General features: G+C 40.8%; 1 protein-coding gene across 1 annotated transcript; it reads left to right on the plus strand.

Annotated features, from left to right (window-relative positions):
* The first annotated feature begins 270 nt into the window (after positions 1 to 270).
* Positions 271 to 18,455, plus strand: CAPN6 (calpain 6). The gene is made up of 12 exons (XM_023758595.1): positions 271 to 452; positions 9,030 to 9,161; positions 10,462 to 10,670; positions 11,172 to 11,364; positions 11,911 to 12,104; positions 12,363 to 12,440; positions 12,546 to 12,732; positions 14,618 to 14,740; positions 14,918 to 15,120; positions 15,646 to 15,767; positions 16,123 to 16,259; positions 16,780 to 18,455. The coding sequence occupies exons 1-12, from the start codon at positions 288 to 290 to the stop codon at positions 16,960 to 16,962; spliced, it is 1,926 nt and encodes a 641-aa protein (XP_023614363.1). The 5' UTR covers positions 271 to 287; the 3' UTR covers positions 16,963 to 18,455.
* Positions 18,456 to 20,026: the final 1,571 nt, after the last annotated feature.

Raw genomic sequence — 20,026 nt, forward strand, 5'->3', positions numbered from 1 at the left:
TATCTATTTTTCCAATAATAATATTAAGGCCCATATTTCCTTGTTTGATAAGAAACCGAGGCCCCCGGAATGGTTTGGGTACCTTATCCAAAGCCTCAAATTAATTAGTTGCAGATCCTGAACTCTCCCCTCTGCCTGAAAATGGTGACTTTTCCATTAAAGTCAAACTTGAAGTGCCTACCTTTGGGAATAAATCATTGGGATGACTACCATTTGTCTAATCAGACTCAAGAACTTCTTCCTCTAATAACAACTTTTTTTTTTCATTCTAGACATAGTTTGACACTATGGGTCCTCCTCTGAAGCTCTTCAAAAACCAGAAGTACCTGGAACTGAAACAGGAATGCATCAAAGATGGTATACTTTTCTGTGATCCAACGTTTTTGCCTGAGAATGATTCACTTTTTTACAACCGACTGCTTCCTGGGAAGGTGGTGTGGAAACGTCCCCAGGCAAGTTTCTTTTTGCAATTTCTGTCTCCCTCTTTATTTCAATTATAACTACTTGGTCCACTATTTCACTCACACAGTCTACTGCATGTAGACCAATTTAGAAGACAACTTTAATATGGGGAGTTTTAAGAATCTGTGTTTCTGGTTATAACTTGAGGAATCTTGAACTTCAGTCAAATTTTGTCAAGTTTAGTAATTTTAAAAGAGCAAAAGAGAAATATACCATTTTTGTTTTCTTTGGAAGTTCATTTGAGTAAACATGGTGACTCAGAAAACAGCTATACACTTTACTAAGTTGCCTCCCACAGCAACTTTATGATAATCTCATACCAATGTGAAGAAAATCTCCTTATCTGCTGAGCATAAATGAAAACTCTATAGAGAGAAGATGGAGCTTGCAATGGGAGAAGGAGGCTTCTTTGCTGCTGTTTGGATACCATCGTCTGTATCCTCCCACAATTAGCAAAGTGAGATTGAAGTAGGACTGCAGCTCTTTCACCACCTATTAATATGGTTCTTTGTGGAGCACCTGTATGTGGTCTCTAAAGCAAGTCTTTTTAAGCCTTCATAAGCCCTATAGGAGCGGGAGCTCAGTGCATAAAATGACAGGAAGATGGAGTCTAGAGAATAAATGACAACCTTTCTATATCTAAAGGGTATTAACTGTATAGAAAGATATACTAGCTGGGTTCTTTCCCAAAGTGTGTGACCAGGAATATAAGCCACAGAGGACTGTTATGAAATACAAATTCTTGGATCTTCACAGTATCCTGAAGACTTTCTGATTCTATTTAATCACATACCTTTTGGGGCACTATTATTGAACCACCTCAGTTAGCAAGTTAAGGTTTGCTTTCTTTAATGAGCAAGCTATCACGTTTTATTTGCAATTTCCACAGCTTAAATTCCTAAATGTAGTTCTTACAAGAGCTACTTCAATTTATGTATGTTGCCACCAGGTGGTGCCAAGATACATCAGCTAAGGCTCTTGTTTTCTATGGGATTCAAACGAGGTCTTTCTTTTCATTTATTTTTTATTTTTCAATTACAGTTTACATTAAATATTGTTTTGTACAGGCTTCAGGTATACAGTTTAGTGGTTAGACAATTATATACTTTACATTGTGCTCCTCTTGATATTTCCAGTACCCAACTGGCACCACACATAGTTATCACAATTTCATTGACTATCTTTCCTATGCTTTACTTTACACCCTCATGACTATTTTGTAACTACCAATTTGTACTTCTTAATCCCTTCACCCTTTTCTCCAAGTCCCCCAACCTCTCCCCTCTGGCAATCACCCGTTTGCTCTCTGTATTTATGAGTCTGTTTCAATTTTGTTTGTTCATTTATTTTGTTATTTGGATTCCACATATAAGTGAAATCATATGGTATCTGGTTTTTCTCTGACTGACTTATTTCACTGAGCCATAATACCCTCTAGGTTCATGTCTCAGTTTTTTCCCATAAAGTATGATAGCCATTGAGAGTATGAGAGCTGGAGAAGTCTCTCCATCAGAAGGAAGATTATACTTCTCCTGACTTTATGTGCCTCCAGTTTTTGACATTCCTGCAGATCATTCACCTGCAATAAAATCTGGGAAACGTGAGTAGAATTCACTAGCCATTAATTGAGTATGCAGAGAGGTAAGAGATTTTTTCCCCCAGAAATGCATGAAGAAAATAGGACTATATTGTCTAGAGCCATGCCACTGTTATGAATGGATGACGATAATGAGGGGGACTATTCTTTTCTGATGCTGGATATAAAAGAAAGAAAATCAGTACATCGGAAGTAGCTGAAATGGAGGCAGGGATTGGAGGAAGGTTTTTCTGGGGGTTAATAAATAGAACAGACTTGAACATATTCATAGTCTAAGCAGTAAATAGTAAAGCAGAAGAGGTTGAAGATGCAGAAGAAAGAAAAAAATGATTGATGATTGATAATTGAAGGAATGAATGATTCCTGGAGGAGGTGGGAGGAAATCCAATGGGAGGCAAAATTGCAAGCCAACATGAAGCCATTCCTCAGATGTGAACCAAGCCAACAGTGCTTCCTGTACTGGCCAGTCTTTTGGCACATCCTTCCTCTGTCTTGGCTAAGTCTTTTGCCTTCATATTCCAAATTCTGTGGATTGAATCCTAGGTGAATTAGCAGGGAAGGAAAAAACTTAATAACTGTGGCAATAGTCCATTTTGCCTGTGAGGTAAGCAATGCCTCTTCCAGAGTGAGGGAATGTCAAAAAGAGAGGGTAAATGGGGATGGGCATAAAAAGAATCAACATTTATGGCATGCCTACTATGGGCCCAGGTACTGTGTTTAGAGTTTCATTTCATCCTTATTTTCCATAGCTTAGCAAGGTAGGTATCTTAAAAATCATTTTGATATAACTTTTTTCTTGTTTAAAAAGTAAAAGTTGATACTGTATGTCCATTTTATGCATGAGAAAACTGGGTCTTAGAGAGAAGATAAAAATTTGTCCAGGATCAGACTGTTAACATGCTAGAATTTGAGTCCAATTTTGACTGCAAAGCCATTATTTTTCACCAAGCTGCCATTTTAGGGACATAGAATTGTATGTCTCTTTTGCTAAAATATACAGTTCTCCAATCAGTTCTCCTCACTGTCCCGATGCTGTACATCATTAATTGATCCATATTATCCCTTTTGAGAGCATACAGCGAGTTTAGTCTTAGTTAAGCCCAAAGGGAGAAGCACTTGAAAAACATTCTATGCCAGCTTCTGTGCAAGATACATACTTTCATTCTAGTTGAAGAGATGGATATTGAGTTATCAGAGAGTTAAATAATAAATTAATGCCAGATATAAGAAATGCTATTTTCAAGCATATAAACAATAAATCATGTAAGATTCTGAAGAAGGAGAGATCTTTGTGGATTGAAGTGGTTGGAGAGGGGGCCTCTTATGGAAAGTAGGGGAAAATTAAGGTTCTGGACCACCATCTGAGTCTCCTCAAAAAGGTTTGGTTTCCTTTTCAGTCAGTGTTGAGCCAAGCCTGTGGTCAAGAACCACGTCAAAGTTCTCTGGCCTCCCATCAGGAAATTTGAGAGACAGCCGTGGGCCTCTCTGAATTGGCTCAGGAAGACCAGATGGGTCGTTGGCCTCACCCACCTCATTGGCAAGGTTGAAATCCTGGTTTGCAGAGAAGCTTACAGACTTCTTGTCCCTTGGCATACCACATAGCCACATACTCAACCAGGCCTATTTAGAAGTCTCTAAAATGGAAGAAGCATGATTAACCTGATATTTTCTCTTTCCTCTCCCATGTTGAAAATCTCCTGCCTTCATAGGCCCCCATGTCTGTAATCACCACTGGTAATTGAAACAAGTAACACAAGTCAAGCCCCACCATCTTAGGGCAGGATTGAGTTCCTCTTATTCCAACTTATAGCTTCCTTGCTATATACTAAGGAGCCACTTTAGATAGACAGAGTGTTTTTGCAATTGATCAATGCTCATACCCTTCAGAGGAAAATACTTTGCCTTAATTTCTCCAGTGGTCCCATGGCCCTAGCTTACTGGGTACACAGGTATATTGCCTGAGACATGTACTCTTGGATTTCCTGTACTCCTGGGTCCTCAATCTATAAATTCTTAGTGAATTCTAAAAACTGAGTGTTACTGAGTTACAGTGTGATTATAAGACTGAAGGTAAGATTTTTATGCTGAAATTTGTTTACCACATTCCCACAGAAAATCTCTTCTCCAGCTTCCTCCAGCCATCCTCCCCTCTTACCCATCTCTGATTTTTTTTTTCCTGGATGACTTATACTTAGCTACAATAGTCTCTTATAGAAAGATGCATCTAATCTCAAACTGAAATGGAGCAAGGCTCATGGGAATTTGCATAACCAGCTGTAGGAGAAGCAAGTGCACCTGCACAAGATCTTCTGTGAGCTCTTCTGGACAAAATTTGAGTTCATTTTTCACTATCATTGCTCTTGACCACATCTCCCACTAGGTAACACTTTCCACTGGAGCCATTTCAATACATTGTATGGGAAGAGGGTGGTGAGGTTCTGGATTAAAATAAAGAAGATAGGAATAGAAGAGAAAGGTTGATGAGAGGAGACATTAGAAACAGAGGACACAGGTCTAGGTGATAGATTGCATGTGAAGGAATGGTAAAAGAGGAAAGACTTCTCCTTTTTCTAATGGAAATTGCCAACATCCAGCTGAATGTAACTCCTCTGCACAGTAGTTTTGGCCTCAACTGTTCATAAATTTATTTTTCTTCTCATAGATCATGACCCTCACCACCTGAGTAGTCCTGAGTATTTTCCACTGTTGACACATTTGAAGACAATTGAATAGGCCTATACTTTCCATCTATCCTACTTATTTTAAATTCTGCTTAAAAGAAAAACTTTAACAGCTTTATCAAAATGCAATTTATATACCATAAAATTCACCTATTTTAAGCATACGTGCATTGATTTTTTAGTAAATTTACAGAGTTGTGCAAACATCCTCACAATCCAGTTGTAGAACAACTGTATCATCCCAATAAGATCCCTTGTGCACATTTGCAGTGAGTAAATACCTTCTACCCCTAACACAAGCAACCATTAATCTACTTTTAGTTTCTATCTAGATTTGCCTATTCTGAACATTTCACTTAAAATGGAATCATAAAAGTAGCTGACTTCTTTTGCTTAGCATAATGTTTTCAAGGGTCATCTATATTATAGCACGTATCAGTTTGTTCCTTTTTGCTGCTGAACGGTATTCCATTGCATGAATATATAAACTCTTCCCAATAAAGCAGTTTAGGGTTTATAGATGAAGTCTCCTAACAGACGTTTGATGATTCAAATTTAAAAAAATATTATGTTGTGACTTGGTTGTCTAGGTTGGAAGTGGAAGTTGAGCTTAAGACCTTATTCCCGGGTCCCATATTCAATTTCCCTTGGAGGGGTTAGAAAGGAAGGGAATGTTTCACTGAAGACAATATCTTCATGCAGAAGCAAAACTCCTCAACAGCTAAAATGGACTTCTTGAGAGACTGGTTCAACAATGGTTCTTGCACCTAGGTTCATCTATCAACATCCTGTCTGTAGATGGTTCAGTATTCTAAGGCTAATATAATGGCACCTTGGACTAGCTCACAAAGCCCACAGGTCCTGAATGGCAGCCCTGAACCTTCTGGGACTACTTAGAGCCCAAGATTTAGTCATAATATACCTATTGCAGGGCTGGCCTCACTTGTAGTTACCATGCCCATCACCCTAGTATTGGTTTTAAAGTGTCTCCACTTTCTAAAGTGTCTCTGTTCTTCTGGTTGCTGGTTTTCTAGGCAGGCATTTATTTTAATCAATGTTTATTGTCTTCAAATTGTACCTGTGTTAAGACAAATTCTAGAGATGTGGAGGTGGTAGGTGCAAAGAGAGCCACATAGAGTGCAGGGCTCCAAGAATTTTAATTGCACGCCTCTCTACCCCTCCCAGAGGTACCTGGCAAGGGAGATTATGTGAGGACAAATGGGAGGGTCTCTCAATGCTCAGCTAAGAGAACATATTTCCAGAAAAGCTGCTTTTTTTTGGAAGGCTTTGGCTCAGGCATGGATATACGAAGGAACCATTTCTGGCTTTACTTTTAGTTCTTGACTTCCTATTTATGTGTATTTTCCCCATAAGAAATTATTTTGCCTTGACAAAAAGCCCAGTTCAAGGATCATGTTAACTATGCCAACACAGCTGGGAGCCATTAGGAGCTCAGCAATCTTCCCTCCCTTTCAAGCCACCCAAATATGTGACTATGTGAGCTGTCACCTCTCCCACAACTCCACTCCCTACTACTTTTAGATTTGCATTGGCTCATTACCCTTTACCCTTTCTACCTCCTTAGTTGCTTTCTAGTTTTTCACTTCCTTAAAGAGGTAGAAAATATGGCTTAGTAATGATTTGCTCCCATGTTTTACATTGTAATGCTGACATACAGAATGGATTGATTCATATTTAGTGTATTAAATAGAGGAGATTAAATCTTATTAATGAGGTTTAGCCTGTACCCAAAAGTTAAGATATAATTTAAGCAAGTGTTTCAGAACAATTGAGAGCTTTTATTTGTGATAAGAAAAGAAGTGTAAAAAAGGGGTAGTTTCAGTTCTGTCCCTTGAAAAGCTACACAACATTACCCTTTATGTGGTGCCCATTGATAAACCTAAAGGCAAAAGGATATATAGGATGTACCAGTTAAGGTCTTGGGTTCCTTCTCTAACTGTATATGGTTTTAAGAACTTAAAACTTCAATCCTAGGTCTAGTTACTAGCTGGATGATTGAAGGGGCACGTAACTGCCCTTCTCTGAGCTTGATTCCTCATTCGTGTAATAAACAGGTTGACTAAATAGTCCCTAAATTTTCTTCCAGCTTTGAAAATCTATAGACTTCTAACTTATCATATTTTGAAACCCACTGTTAACTAGCCATCCTTCATATATGAAAAGTGGTGAAGTAAACCTGGGTCATGGGCCAGTTTACAAGGGGAAATGGAAAGTAAGGTGGGCTTTTGCCCAAATATATATTCTGCCATGAATATATTTAGCTTTACACACACACACACACACACACACACACACACACCATATATGTGTATGTATATATATGCATATATATCAGGACTGGTAATATATATTACCTAGGTCCTCAATTTAACTTCTATTTACATGTCTTTTTGCTCATTTATGTGACCTTTTATGTATTGAATAGAAGTTGACATGCCAAAAATGTTGGCTGAGCCTAGATCTCTAGTGTGAAATGAAAGCCTTGTATAAATTGAAGACACTGTAATGTAAGTCCAATTACTAATAAAACTAGAAAATAAAATGTGTTTATGATCTAAAAGATACTTTTTCACATATCAATGTTTACTGTACTGTTTTTCCATGCTAAGAAACTATTGTATGCATCATTTAAGTCTGAGAAATCATTGTATAACTTTACATCTTGTGCAAAATAAAATGCTAACACCTGATCCAGAAAGAAAAAACTCTGTTTAGTTCCAACTTAGAAAGGGCAAAGAAACAATAAGAGAAAAAAATATCAGGATATAGTTTATCCAACACACCCACTTTATGTTCATTAAGTGAAAAAACAGGCATCTCCCATCCCACAAAAAATAGTATGGTAGAAGTCTTTCCTAAGACACAAAAGTAATGATGAGACACCGGACATGCATTAAAAACCACACACAGAAAATCCAAAGATGACAACCCACCTAACCTTCTCCTTTTGGCAGAGGGATACCCAATTAATCTTCAGTTTGGACTTGTCCTTGCCCAGAATGCTTATTCCTTTCCAGAGTTATTTTGGCTTTTAAAGAATAGATGGAATGTTTCATTCTGTAGACCAGACTCTTCATCAAGGAGAATTATGTCCATTAAAAAAGAGGTTTGAGAATCAGAAAAATATAGCTGTCTCTCTTTAATCATTTTAAATGAATATATGTCTAGATTTCTTTCCATTTGAGACTTGGATTTGTTTTTGCTGGGTAAGCAGAATGTCAAGGTACTGGCGAATGGCCTCCTCTAGGAAGCTTTCTTCATCTTCTCAAGACTTCACTGGTATTTTCTGCTTTTTAACGATGCAAGTGCTGATCCTCTGAATCACACAATCATGTCTTCAATTATATGGTGTCACATATGCAGCTATACCTTTGTCCATGCTTGTCTTTCTACCCATGATGTTTTCATATCCCTCCCTTGCCCAACTGCCTAACTCTAATGGTTCCTAAGGCTTCAACTTCAGCATTCCCATTCCAATTCAATCTACTCACCAGGGAAACTTTGGGGTCTTTCCTCTAGACAGTGATTATACTTTGAAAATGCCTCAACTCTGTCTTCATTACATTTTGTTGTAATTGTGTTATTTGGGTCTCCTTTTTCTACTCACAGTGGGAATGACACTGCTAATGATATGTTGAGGAAGACACACACACACACGTTCCCCCTCCCAAATGCTGCTCCCACTCTATCCAGGTTCCCTCATAATAGCCATTGTGATAATAGAGTATATGTTGAAATGCTCCTGTGACTGATCTATTACCACCTGCTATTAGTGTTGCTGCCATCTATATTTATCCAAAAATGTGGAACAAATTTAATCAACTTTTTAAGCACAATTGCTTCAGAAAATCTCTTCCTGACAAATAGGATCAGAATATAATGAGCTAAACCTTAGTTCTCCTCTTTAAAAGCTCACTGCTGAGCTGAAAACTCTTCCAAACTCCAGTGATAGCAATGTCTGAGAGCCCAGACCAGTACATCTCATCCTGTTTCATTGCATTCTCTCCTTCCACTTCTCTTGCCACTTCCTCTCATTACCCTTTTTCTGTGTCTAGATGATCTACTGCTTTGTAGGTTTTTTGTTGTTGTTGTTTTTACTGCTTTGTGGTTTTGTCCACAGCCCCCAAATTTCCCTTTGTTTCACCTGTTTAAGTTTCACCTGTCTAAGTCATCTTTCAACCCCACCTCTTCTATCCTTCCTAGATCAGCTCACTTTGGCTCTTTGGAAAGACTTCCCAGACTCTAAGAACCAATTGTTATATCCACAGGACATCTGTGATGACCCCCGTCTGATTGTGGGCAACATCAGCAACCACCAGCTGATCCAAGGGAGACTGGGGCACAAGCCAATGGTGTCTGCATTCTCCTGTTTGGCTGTCCAGGAGTCTCACTGGACAAAGGTATTGCTCCTTCTATGGTACCTTACTCAGTTTCCACCTTCTTGTCTTCTTTAATAATTTCAGTAAAAGTCAACTTGTAATTCCTAGATTGTCTAATTCTTAAAATCAGAGTAATAACTAGGTAATTTTTTATATTTTATTATGAGATTTTCCACAAATACAGGAAACTGAAAGAATTTTACAGTAAACATCCATATACACCCCCAGATTCTACCATTAAGATTTTAGTCTATATGATTTTTCACACATATTTGTTGATCTTTTTCACTTGCAGTATTTTGACCCATATCTCTGCATACTTGTATTCTCTGTACCGACTGGGGTATAAAGCTAGGAGGGCCAGGAATAACCAAAATGTGATAAAGATGGAAATAGATCTTTGAAGAAGTTATCATAAATTATTAAGACTAAAACATTTCTGCCCTAGCTGGATTGACTCTGTGGATAGAGTGTCAGCCTGCAGACTGAAGGTTACCAGGTTTGATTTCAGTCAAGGGCACATGCTGGGGTTGTGGACTAGATCCCCAGTAGGGGGCATACAGGAAGCAGCTGATGGATGACTCTCATCATTGATGTTTCTCTCTCTCTCTCTCTCTCTCTCTCTCTCTCTCTCTCTCTCTCTCTCTCTCCTTCTCCCTTCTTCTCTGAAGTCAATAAAAAATATTTTTAAAAAAAGAAGAGTAAAACATTTCTTTGGCATTTAGTTAGAATTCAAGGCAATGAAGCGTTGACTGAATTTGGGACAAATTAGAGCATTTTCTTTAGAAAAATAATTTTAGTAGACTAATGTGTAATTGTATAGAAATGGAGAATTTTCTAAATGTGATTTTACTCAAGTTGTGGATGGAATCTATATTCTATAGAATCTACATGAAAACTCTAGGATGGACTTAAAAAATGAAACCACAGGAGACCTTGTATTTTGATTGAATTTAATTTTAAAAATGCCTTGTTTATTTGACTAAACATGCAACTATGGATATGTCTGTATAGACATTTTGTTATGATCAAATTTGTAGATTATTTGTGGGAAATAATTTAACCCCTAACTGGCTGTCTCCAGTCACCCTCTGTGTATTCAGGACAGACATGTTAATATTATCCTCAGCGAAACTGAACCAGGAAAGCAACAGTTGTAGAAAAATATGCCCTACCTAGACTTCCCAATCTAGATACAAACCAGATGTAGTATTTAGTGTACTTCCTGTTGCCACATGAATTTGTTGGAAGTCAAATTTAATTTCAATATTTGAATATAGTCTGGTGAATAAGAGTTGATTGAATGTTCTTATATTTCCAGACAATCCCCAACCATAAGGAACAGGAATGGGACCCTCGAAAAGTAGATAAATATGCTGGGATATTTCGCTTCCGTTTCTGGCATTTTGGAGAATGGACTGAGGTGGTGATTGATGACTTGCTGCCCACCATCAATGGAGATTTGGTTTTCTCCTTCTCCACTTCCATGAATGAGTTTTGGAATGCTCTATTGGAAAAAGCTTATGCAAAGTAAGTAGTAGGTATTGATGAACACATGAGAAAAGTAAGGTCACATATTCCCTTGGGAATTCATTCTCTCCCAGCCCAAGTCCCTTAATTTAAATTGGGTAAGATCTGAGTCAAATCCAAGACATTGTTTTGGGCCTTGGATTGGCCCTAAGAAATCCTAGCTTAGAGAGCAATCCGATGTTCTTGTTTCTATTACCCTGCTACCTGCTCCTAGATGTCCCTTCCTGCTGCTAATCAGCAAATAACATGGCATTAGCCTTCAGTTTTCTCCTTGTCTAGTATTTACCTGTAGAAAGAAGTTTCTGCATGGACTGTCCTTGAAAAACATAGCCTAAGCCTAGAAATCTCTGACTATAATCTCAAAATAACTTTCATGCCATACCTAGAGAAAAGCCAGATGGTAAAGGTTAGCTGGGAAGAGACTGTTCTAATTCTTGGGACAATATGTCCTTAACTTGGAAAAATAACTTTACAAAGATAATCTTGCATATTTGTTCCCAGGCTACTTGGCTGTTATGAAGCCCTTGATGGTTTGACCACCACTGATATCATAGTGGACTTCACTGGCACATTGGCCGAAACTGTTGACATGCAGAAGGGAAGATACACTGAGCTCGTTGAGGAGAAGTACAAGCTGTTCAAAGAATTGTACAAAACATTTACCAAAGGAGGTCTGATCTGTTGCTCCATTGAGGTTTGTATTCACCAAAAACAACTACTCTTTGCCCATTTCTGACATAGGAGACTACAAAATTTAGTAGGGAATATCACCCTTACTGCAGAGATTCATGAAAAGCCATTATGGGACTCAGAAAGTTAACAATCAATACACATTGATGGCTTTAACTTTTTATCCTGTTGTCCTTCTGAGGGGCAATGCAGCATTCAAGCTGATGTAAATAGCCTCTGCTAAATTATGCCTTCTGTCTCTGTTCCTGGATGTTGAGGTTATAGGTTTTTTTGCTCAAGGAGTAAGCCAACTGCACCAAATTTTAATGTTGTTCATATTAGTGCAGTACTGTGGGTAGTTAGAGTTTGAATTGTTTAAGTGATTGTTATATTAAATTCTTTATTTATTTCCTTCACTTACTTTGTGTCAAGTTAGGTATCTGGATCAAATTTCTATCTGCATAGGGAGAACTAGCTTCAATCATACTGCGGTAAACCAATCAAGGAAGAGGAGGAACCAGGCCTTGCGTCTCCCAATTATTATGCTCTTATGTACTTTCTTTGCTGTCAGTCTCCCAGTCAGGAAGAACAAGAAGTTGAAACTGATTGGGGTCTACTGAAGGGCCATACCTACACAATGACTGATATACGGAAGATCCGTCTTGGAGAGAGACTTGTGGATGTCTTCAGTACTGAGAAACTGTATATGATTCGCCTGAGGAACCCCTTGGGAAGACAGGAATGGAGCGGCCCCTGGAGTGAAATGTGAGTGCCATTCCACTTTGACTGCTACATCTTGAAAGCCTTATAGTTCTCCCAAACCCATTCCTTCAAACTGCTAGTGGGCTGTCAATGCTCAGTGACATCTGCCAGCTCTTCTTAAGTATGGGGCCTCTGACCTAGCCAGAGGTGAGATAAAGCAGGCCTAATCTTCATGCATTCTGTTTCTTTGGCATACTGCTTACTGTAGATATTCAATGGCAAACATAACGGATTGTCCTTTTTTTGATTATTTGCTTTTAGTTCTGAAGAGTGGCAGCAACTGACTGCAGCAGATCGCAAGAACCTGGAGCTTGTTATGTCTGATGATGGAGAGTTTTGGTGAGGAGAGATTTTCTGTGCTAAGGGAATTGTGGCTTCTACATGGAACAAAAGGGGTAGGTATTAAGTACCATCTTATTTTTTTCCTGTACTCTTTCTATTCAGGATGAGCCTGGAGGACTTTTGCCGCAACTTTCATGAACTGCATGTCTGCCGCAATGTGAACAACCCCATTTTTGGCCACAAGGAGCTGGAATCAGTGGTGGGATGCTGGACTGTGGATGATGATCCCCTGATGAACCGTTCAGGAGGTTGCTATAACAACCGTGATACCTTCCTGCAGAATCCTCAGGTTTGAATCAATTGTTTTTCCTTGCCTCCAAGTTATCAAGGCAATAGGAACCCAGGCCCACCTTGGAGTATTCCTTTGACATAAATTATTCCATTTGCAGGTATTGTGTAATATTCATCAACCAAGATGCCTAGGGATTGGCCCAGATGTTGGTAAAAATGGCAAACTGTGTCTCTGGAGAGATATACCTTAGAAACATTATCAAGTCTGAGCCCTCTCCTCTAGCTACCTCTCTCCTGGCCATATTGCTTAGTATGGTTCTTTGACACCCCCACTTCCTTTTGATGTTCCCATATTGGATAGAAAGGATCTTCTCCCAGACACTTTCTCAATTAATTTTCATTTCTTTTCTGCCCAATTGTTCTCTTTTGTGCACATTGAACTATACATGTTCTCTTTGACATAAAGGTTATTCTTTTGAACTTCATCATTATGTCTCTAGAACCAGGTCATTTCCCCCAGGATTTGAATGCCTATCCTGTCATCTATCCCTCATTACAATGCTAGTCCAGGTGATATATTAGGGTTCAAGCCTAGGCATACCCCAAAGCAAAACATCCAAACATCCAAAGCTTGAATCTATAGTAACCTGGATGGTTTTATCCCCAAATGTGCTGATGAGCTAAGCCACGGGAGATAAGATTTCTGAATGTACTGCAGCCTTACATGGGTGTGTATTTTCTTTGCATTGACCTCATTGATAGGCATTAAGGTTGATGGCCTAATTTACTTAACTCATACTTTTCTCCATCCCTTCCATTTTTATTGTCCCTAAAGAAAAGAAAGCTCCTATTACTCCCTCCCTACACCTCTGTTTGCAATCTGGAAATGTTTTAAGTATCAAGCACATAAACCAAGCTGAAGAAATGACCCTTTTGACTTACTGTTAAGTGTCTGTACAAGATTGACCTTTGGTGGCCTTGAAAGCCTATGGTTCTGCATATGTTTCCTGTTTTTTGCTAAAGGGGGGTAGAGAAGGAGGAAGGGAGGGAGGGAGGGGAGAGAGACAAAAAGAAAAAGAGGAAGAGAGAGAGATAGAGAGAGAGAGAGAGAGAGAGAGAGAGAGAGAGAGATCTGATGCCTTTTAGTTTTACTTCCCATTGGCACCATGATTTCCCATATGATGTTTGAAAAGTCTTTGGCACAGGCCTGTAGCTTCCTAAAACAGTCGTATCAAAACATTAATTCTCAAGGAAGTTGATCCAGCCCTTCCAGGAGCCACACATCTGCCTGGTAATAGGAGGTTAGCCTAGGCGCCGTGGTCGGCAAACTGCGGCTCTCGAGCCACATGCGACTCTTTGGCCCCTTGAGTGTGGCTCTTCCTAAACCTTAGGAGTACCCTAATTAAGTTAATAACAATGTACCTACCTATATAGTTTAAGTTTAAAAAATTTGGCTCTCAAAAGAATTTTCAATCGTTGTACTGTTGATATTTGGCTCTGTTGACTAATGAGTTTGCCGACCACTGGCTAGGGGGATGCTGCACTGTTAGTTTAAGTTAAACCAGAATAATTTCTGTTTTTATATATTCTGGAATTTTCCTGTATACAGCTTTTACTAACAAGAGGACAATAATAAAAACAAAAACACCCAAGATCTTACCAAGAAATTATTAAAACAAAGCATAATACCTTTGGCATCAAATGGATAGGCATGAAGTTATCTCTCACAATACATGCTGAATGCCATTGGGAAAAACAAGTATTATGATCTACACTTATCAAGTCAATGGATTATCCAAGGCCTCTTTGTGTGGTCAGTGGCAAAGCCTAGAGAATAACTCAAGTCTCTGCTTTCCAAAGCGGAGTTTTCTTCCCTGAAATTTGAGCTGGCTTATCTGAAATGGAAATGCTAACTAAGCTCCTTGGTGGACTCTTTCCCTTAGTACATCTTCACTGTGCCTGAGGATGGGCACAAGGTCATCATGTCACTGCAGCAGAAGGATATGCGTACATACCGCCGCATGGGAAGACCTGACAATTACATCATTGGCTTTGAGCTCTTCAAGGTAGGAATGTGCATTTGGAGAAGAGAGAATGATGACTAAGGGAGTAAAAATTAGGATGGCTTGGAGTTAGGGGAATTAAGAAATGTCCAGGGATAAAGGAAGCAGAGGACCTAGGATCTTCCAACACAAAGTTATGACTTGAGTGGAATGGAGCATTTCATTCAATTTTATTTCCAGGTGGAGATGAACCGCAAATTTCGCCTTCACCACCTCTACATCCAGGAGCGCGCTGGGACTTCCACCTATATTGACACCCGCACCGTGTTTCTGAGCAAGTACCTGAAGAAAGGCAACTACGTGCTTGTCCCGACCATGTTTCAGCATGGTCGCACCAGCGAGTTTCTCCTGAGAATCTTCTCTGAAGTGCCTGTCCAGCTCAGGTTGTTTCCTCGGCCAGCCCTGTGAACTCTAATTCTCTGCTTTGCCTCCAAAAGAACAACTTGTTCAAATTATATTTAACTGAAATGATGGTGGTAGAAATATATTTTAAAGTGGGGTTATGAGAAATTCCCCAGTGGGGGATCTGAACTTGAAATCTCTGACCAGCTATTTAAGGGGAACAGGCCTATAGCCTAACATTTTCCACTTATATTTTATCTTCTGTTCTCTGGCTGACTCTCTCTTCTCTTAGACAGCTGGCCCTCCTCACTGTTCCTCTATTATGTTCTAGTGCTGGGTCACCAAAGCTACCTTTTCACCCCAACTCTGACTTCTTTGATCTTTATCTGCTGGTCCTTAAAATAAGGGGACAGGAAAACAGTCATAAAATATAAGCCATGTCTGAGGAAGAATGAGCTAGGTCACTCAGTAGTTCATGTTTTTTAGCAACAATGTCTGCTTTGGCTATCTCCTAATCAAAAAAGGACACTCAACATCAATAATGTGTCTTCTCTTTCATATTTCAGGGAACTGACTCTGGACATGCCCAAGATGTCTTGCTGGAATTTGGCTCGTGGCTACCCGAAGGTAGTTACCCAGATCACTGTCCACAGTGCTGAGGGCCTGGAGAAGAAATATGCCAATGAAAGTAAGATCTGCAAAGGTGTCTGGGAAAACAAAATTTAGTTTCAATTTTTGCATGTGTGGTTAGAAAAGATGGTCACAAATGATTCTCTCCAATCATATTTTCAGTCTAGATAAGTCCGGATGGCTTTCAACCATGGCAAAATGGAATGTAAACTATGGGAAAGGCCTAGATAATATTTATTTTATATTCTTTTATAAAATGTATGGAAAAAAGGAACCAGGAACAAAAGTGCTGGGTCATTCTGGTACCCCAGTGTTATGCTCAGTGTCCCAAAATGGACTTAGTGAGATAGTTTCTTGACTATCTGGAGAGAAATTTAATCATTGTCTTAATAACAAATGTAACTTTGTTCCAGCTGTGAACCCATATTTGGTCATCAAGTGTGGAAAGGATGAAGTCCGTTCTCCTGTCCAAAAGAATACTGTTCATGCCATTTTTGACACACAGGCCATTTTCTACAGAAGGACCACTGACATTCCTATTATAGTACAGGTGAGAATGTGAATAGGGACCCCCAGGGTGGCTCATATTTAGTATTGCACACTAGACTATCCCAAGTGCCTCACATATGTCTAGAATACAGAGCAAGGGTTAACCTGGGGTTTTGTTTGTTTGTTTGTTTGTTTTGTACTCAAAAGCACTTCCCACCAGGAATAGACACTGACTTCCTTATTAATCTTTATCTTAAATAGCTTCTTTTCCATTTATTTCATTATGGGAAGAAGCTCTCATGCTCTCAGGTACTGTAAAAACCCATGAGGGAAAGCATACACCTGTTCAGATTATCCTGATCCTACTATGTCAGGAAGGACCACTACAGTTTGGTTGTTCTTCTGACTTAAAGGCTTTTCATCACTGTTACAGGTATCTCCCCTCAGCCAATGAGGTATCAAGAGAGAATTTTTTTAGTTTTAAACAAACCTTTCTAAACGTAGCATTAGGTTCTAGATGCCACTGGGAAAAGTCCAATCTCACAGAGGGTTACTCACCTTCACTCAACTTGTCTCTCCAGGTCTGGAACAGCCGAAAATTCTGTGATCAATTCTTGGGGCAGGTTACTCTGGATGCTGACCCCAGTGACTGCCGTGATCTGAAGTCTCTGTACCTTCGTAAGAAGGGTGGTCCAACTGCGAAAGTCAAGCAAGGCCACCTCAGCCTTAAGGTTATTTCCAGCGATGATCTTACTGAGCTCTAAATCTCCAGCTCCAGAAAAACCTGACAGCTTTCCACCCTTTTATTTTCTGTCAGATGCCAGATCTTATCTCAGATTCATAATCTTTAAAAAAAGAAATTAATAGTAATTAACTTTTCCTTTCTTCTGATAAGTTCCCCATACCTCCCGATCCAAGTAGCATCAGTAGCTACATAACCTATATACCTCCAGCAGCTGGACAGGGGGAGGTGACAGTCTTATCCAGAGATCATATGGATGTTTGCCAAGAAATATCTCTGAAGCTTCCGGGGGTGAGATTCAAGCAGGACAACAACAGTTTGGATACCCTACAGATGTCTTTGCTGCTTCAGGTACCCAATATATCTCCTCTGTAGAGCATGTTGAGGAAGGAGGAGGGGTGATCAAGGCCAAGCTGGTCTAGCCTGACATCCCTGCTCCTTACTGAACACTACAAACAACCCTGAAGCATTGTATTCCACAGCCAGAGCCTGCTTATAAGTCCCCAGCCCTTACACCACCATCACCACCACCGTCACTCCCACCATCACCACCACCAGTATCACTACACCATCATCATCACCTCCGGAAAGTGTAGTCCTGCATTAACCTAAGTCACCTCCCATAGTAGGTTTTACTTTCATGTTGAGGAAGCTTCCTTGGTGCTTAATCAAGAGCTCGAGTTCAGCGAGGCCTAGATAGTGGGAAGGGCCTGAGCTCCAGCTCAGTGGAAGCCAGCTGTGTGCCACAAGAGGGAAAATGGAAGAAGCTGCAGTGGGAGACAAATCCTCTGTCCCCCACCCATCCACACACACACCTACACTCACACACGCGCATTTGGGCGCGCACGAACTACCATTCAAGCCGTCAGTGGGCAAGAGGAAGAATGTATAAGTACCACACACCCTGAAAAGATAAGAAAATTCATCCAGGCATAGTACAGCCAGTTTTGGGCCCCTGACTGCAATGTGAAACCTCCTGCTGCTGCTAGGTTTACAAACAAGCCCATTGTCCTGTGCCTTCTAATATCATTGGTACTGAAGATCCCATCTGAGGCCTTGAGGCTTTGGTTACAACCCAGGCCCCTCAAGCATTTTTCTCACTTGGGAAGCTTCCCTCCCTGAGGGTGTTTGTTTGCCCTCTTATTTTTTCAGTACTTCTACAGAATTTTCTCTAGAGTCAGTCATTCCAAAATGTTCTTCCCTCCATCTCATCTATCAACATTCTACCCCTCCTTTAAGGCCCAGCATAAATGCCACCTCCTCCATGAAGCCTTTCCTAAACCCCCAAATCCCCACCTCCAACAATATTTCAATGCTTCTGCAATGTTAAAAAAAAAAACCCACATAGTTGTAGTACCTAGTGTAGTCCAGCACGGATTCATTTAAAAAATATTTTGTAGAGTTTTTTTTTAGCTTGCTCATTTTCTATCATATTTTTCAGCCTGTGTTACTTTTGCAGTGCCTTCACTACACTGCCTTACATAATCCAAACCACAATAAAGTTCAAATTCAATAAAGTGACCAGTTTGACTTGATTTGATGACAAAGGAGAGATGGCAAGAGTGGCCATCTATTGAGGCTTGTTTTGGAGCCACTGGAGGTCGGGTGGGATGGGGTGAGGGTACTTTTTGCAACCTGAGCCAAGGTACAGTTCTGATGGATGCAGAGGCATTGGCTGTATTCTGATGGTACAGTACTCCATCCAGGTTGGGGTAGGGGGAGGTGGGAAAATGGAAAAGGGCGCTCTTCTATTCCATTTTTAGGAATATTTGGGTAGTATTTAGGGTTACATGATTTTGAAACTCCTCTGGGATTGGATTCAAGGTCAAAGACACTGTGCCAAATTTTTCAAGGGCGGACCTTTCAACAGGAAAAAATAACAACCTCCCCCTTTCAGTACCTCCCTTAGAGCTGTATAAATGTGAATACTTCACTCACTTGCTTCCACACTCAATCTGCCATTTGCCCATCTTAGAATAGGCTATGGGATAAGCTCTTCTCCTTTTTCTTGAGCATTGCTTCCTGACAAGAAAGAATGTCCAGGCAGGGGAGAGGTCTCTAAACTCAGTAGAACAGTCTTCAAGCACAGCCATCATTCCCTGTCCCTTCAACACTAGCCAAGAGATGACATCTTTAATACAGGTGTAGAGCCTTGTCAGAAATGCAGCATCCAATACGGGTAATGTAATAGTTTTACATGGTCACCAGATGGCACTATGATATTACAATTAACCTCAAAGAAACTACCCACCCCCCCTTTTTTTTCAGGATGAGAAGTTTTCCCCAAGTAAAAGGTAGAAAAGAAAGGGAACTAACACTTTTTGATTATCTGCTATGTGTCAAACTCTACGCTAAGTGTTTATATATGTTACTAGAGGCCCGGTGCACAAAAATTTGTGCACTCGGTGGGGAGAGGGGGTCCCTCAGCCCATCCTGTGCCCTCTCGCAGTCTGGGACCCCTCAGGAGATAATGACCTGCTGGCTTAGGCCTGCTCCCCGGTGGCAGAGGGCAGGCCCAATCCCTAGGTGCAGCCCCTGGTCGGGCTCAGAGCAGGGCCGATTGGGGAGTTGGGGCGCTGCCCCCTGTCATGCACAGAGCAGGGCGGATCAGGAGGTTGCAATGCCACCCCAAGTCACGCTCAGGGTAGGGCCGATTGGGGGGTTGGGGCACCGCCCCCTGTCACACTCAAGGCAGGGTCGATAGGGAAGTTGTGGCGCCACCCCCTGTGATGCACAGAGCAGGGCCAATCAGGGGGGTTGGGGCTCCGTATCCTGTCACACACAGAGCAGGGCCGATCAGGGGGTTGAGGGGCTCCCCCCTGTCACGCACAGAGAAGAGCCCATCAGGGGGTTGGGGAGCTCCCCCCTGTCACGCACAGAGCGGGGCCGATCAGGGGGTTGAGGAGCTCCCCCCTGTCACTCACAGAGTAGGGCCGATAGGGGAGTTGGGGCACTGCTCCGTCACACACAGAGCAGGGCGGATCAGGGGATTGGGACGCTGCCCCCTGTCATGCACAGAGCAGGGCCCATCAGGGGGGTTGGGGTTCCGTACCCTGTCACACACAGAGCAGATCCATCAGGGGGTT

The sequence above is a fragment of the Myotis lucifugus genome, unplaced genomic scaffold (assembly GCF_000147115.1).
Source record: "Myotis lucifugus unplaced genomic scaffold, Myoluc2.0 scaffold_2, whole genome shotgun sequence".
Taxonomy (NCBI): Eukaryota; Metazoa; Chordata; class Mammalia; order Chiroptera; family Vespertilionidae; genus Myotis; species Myotis lucifugus.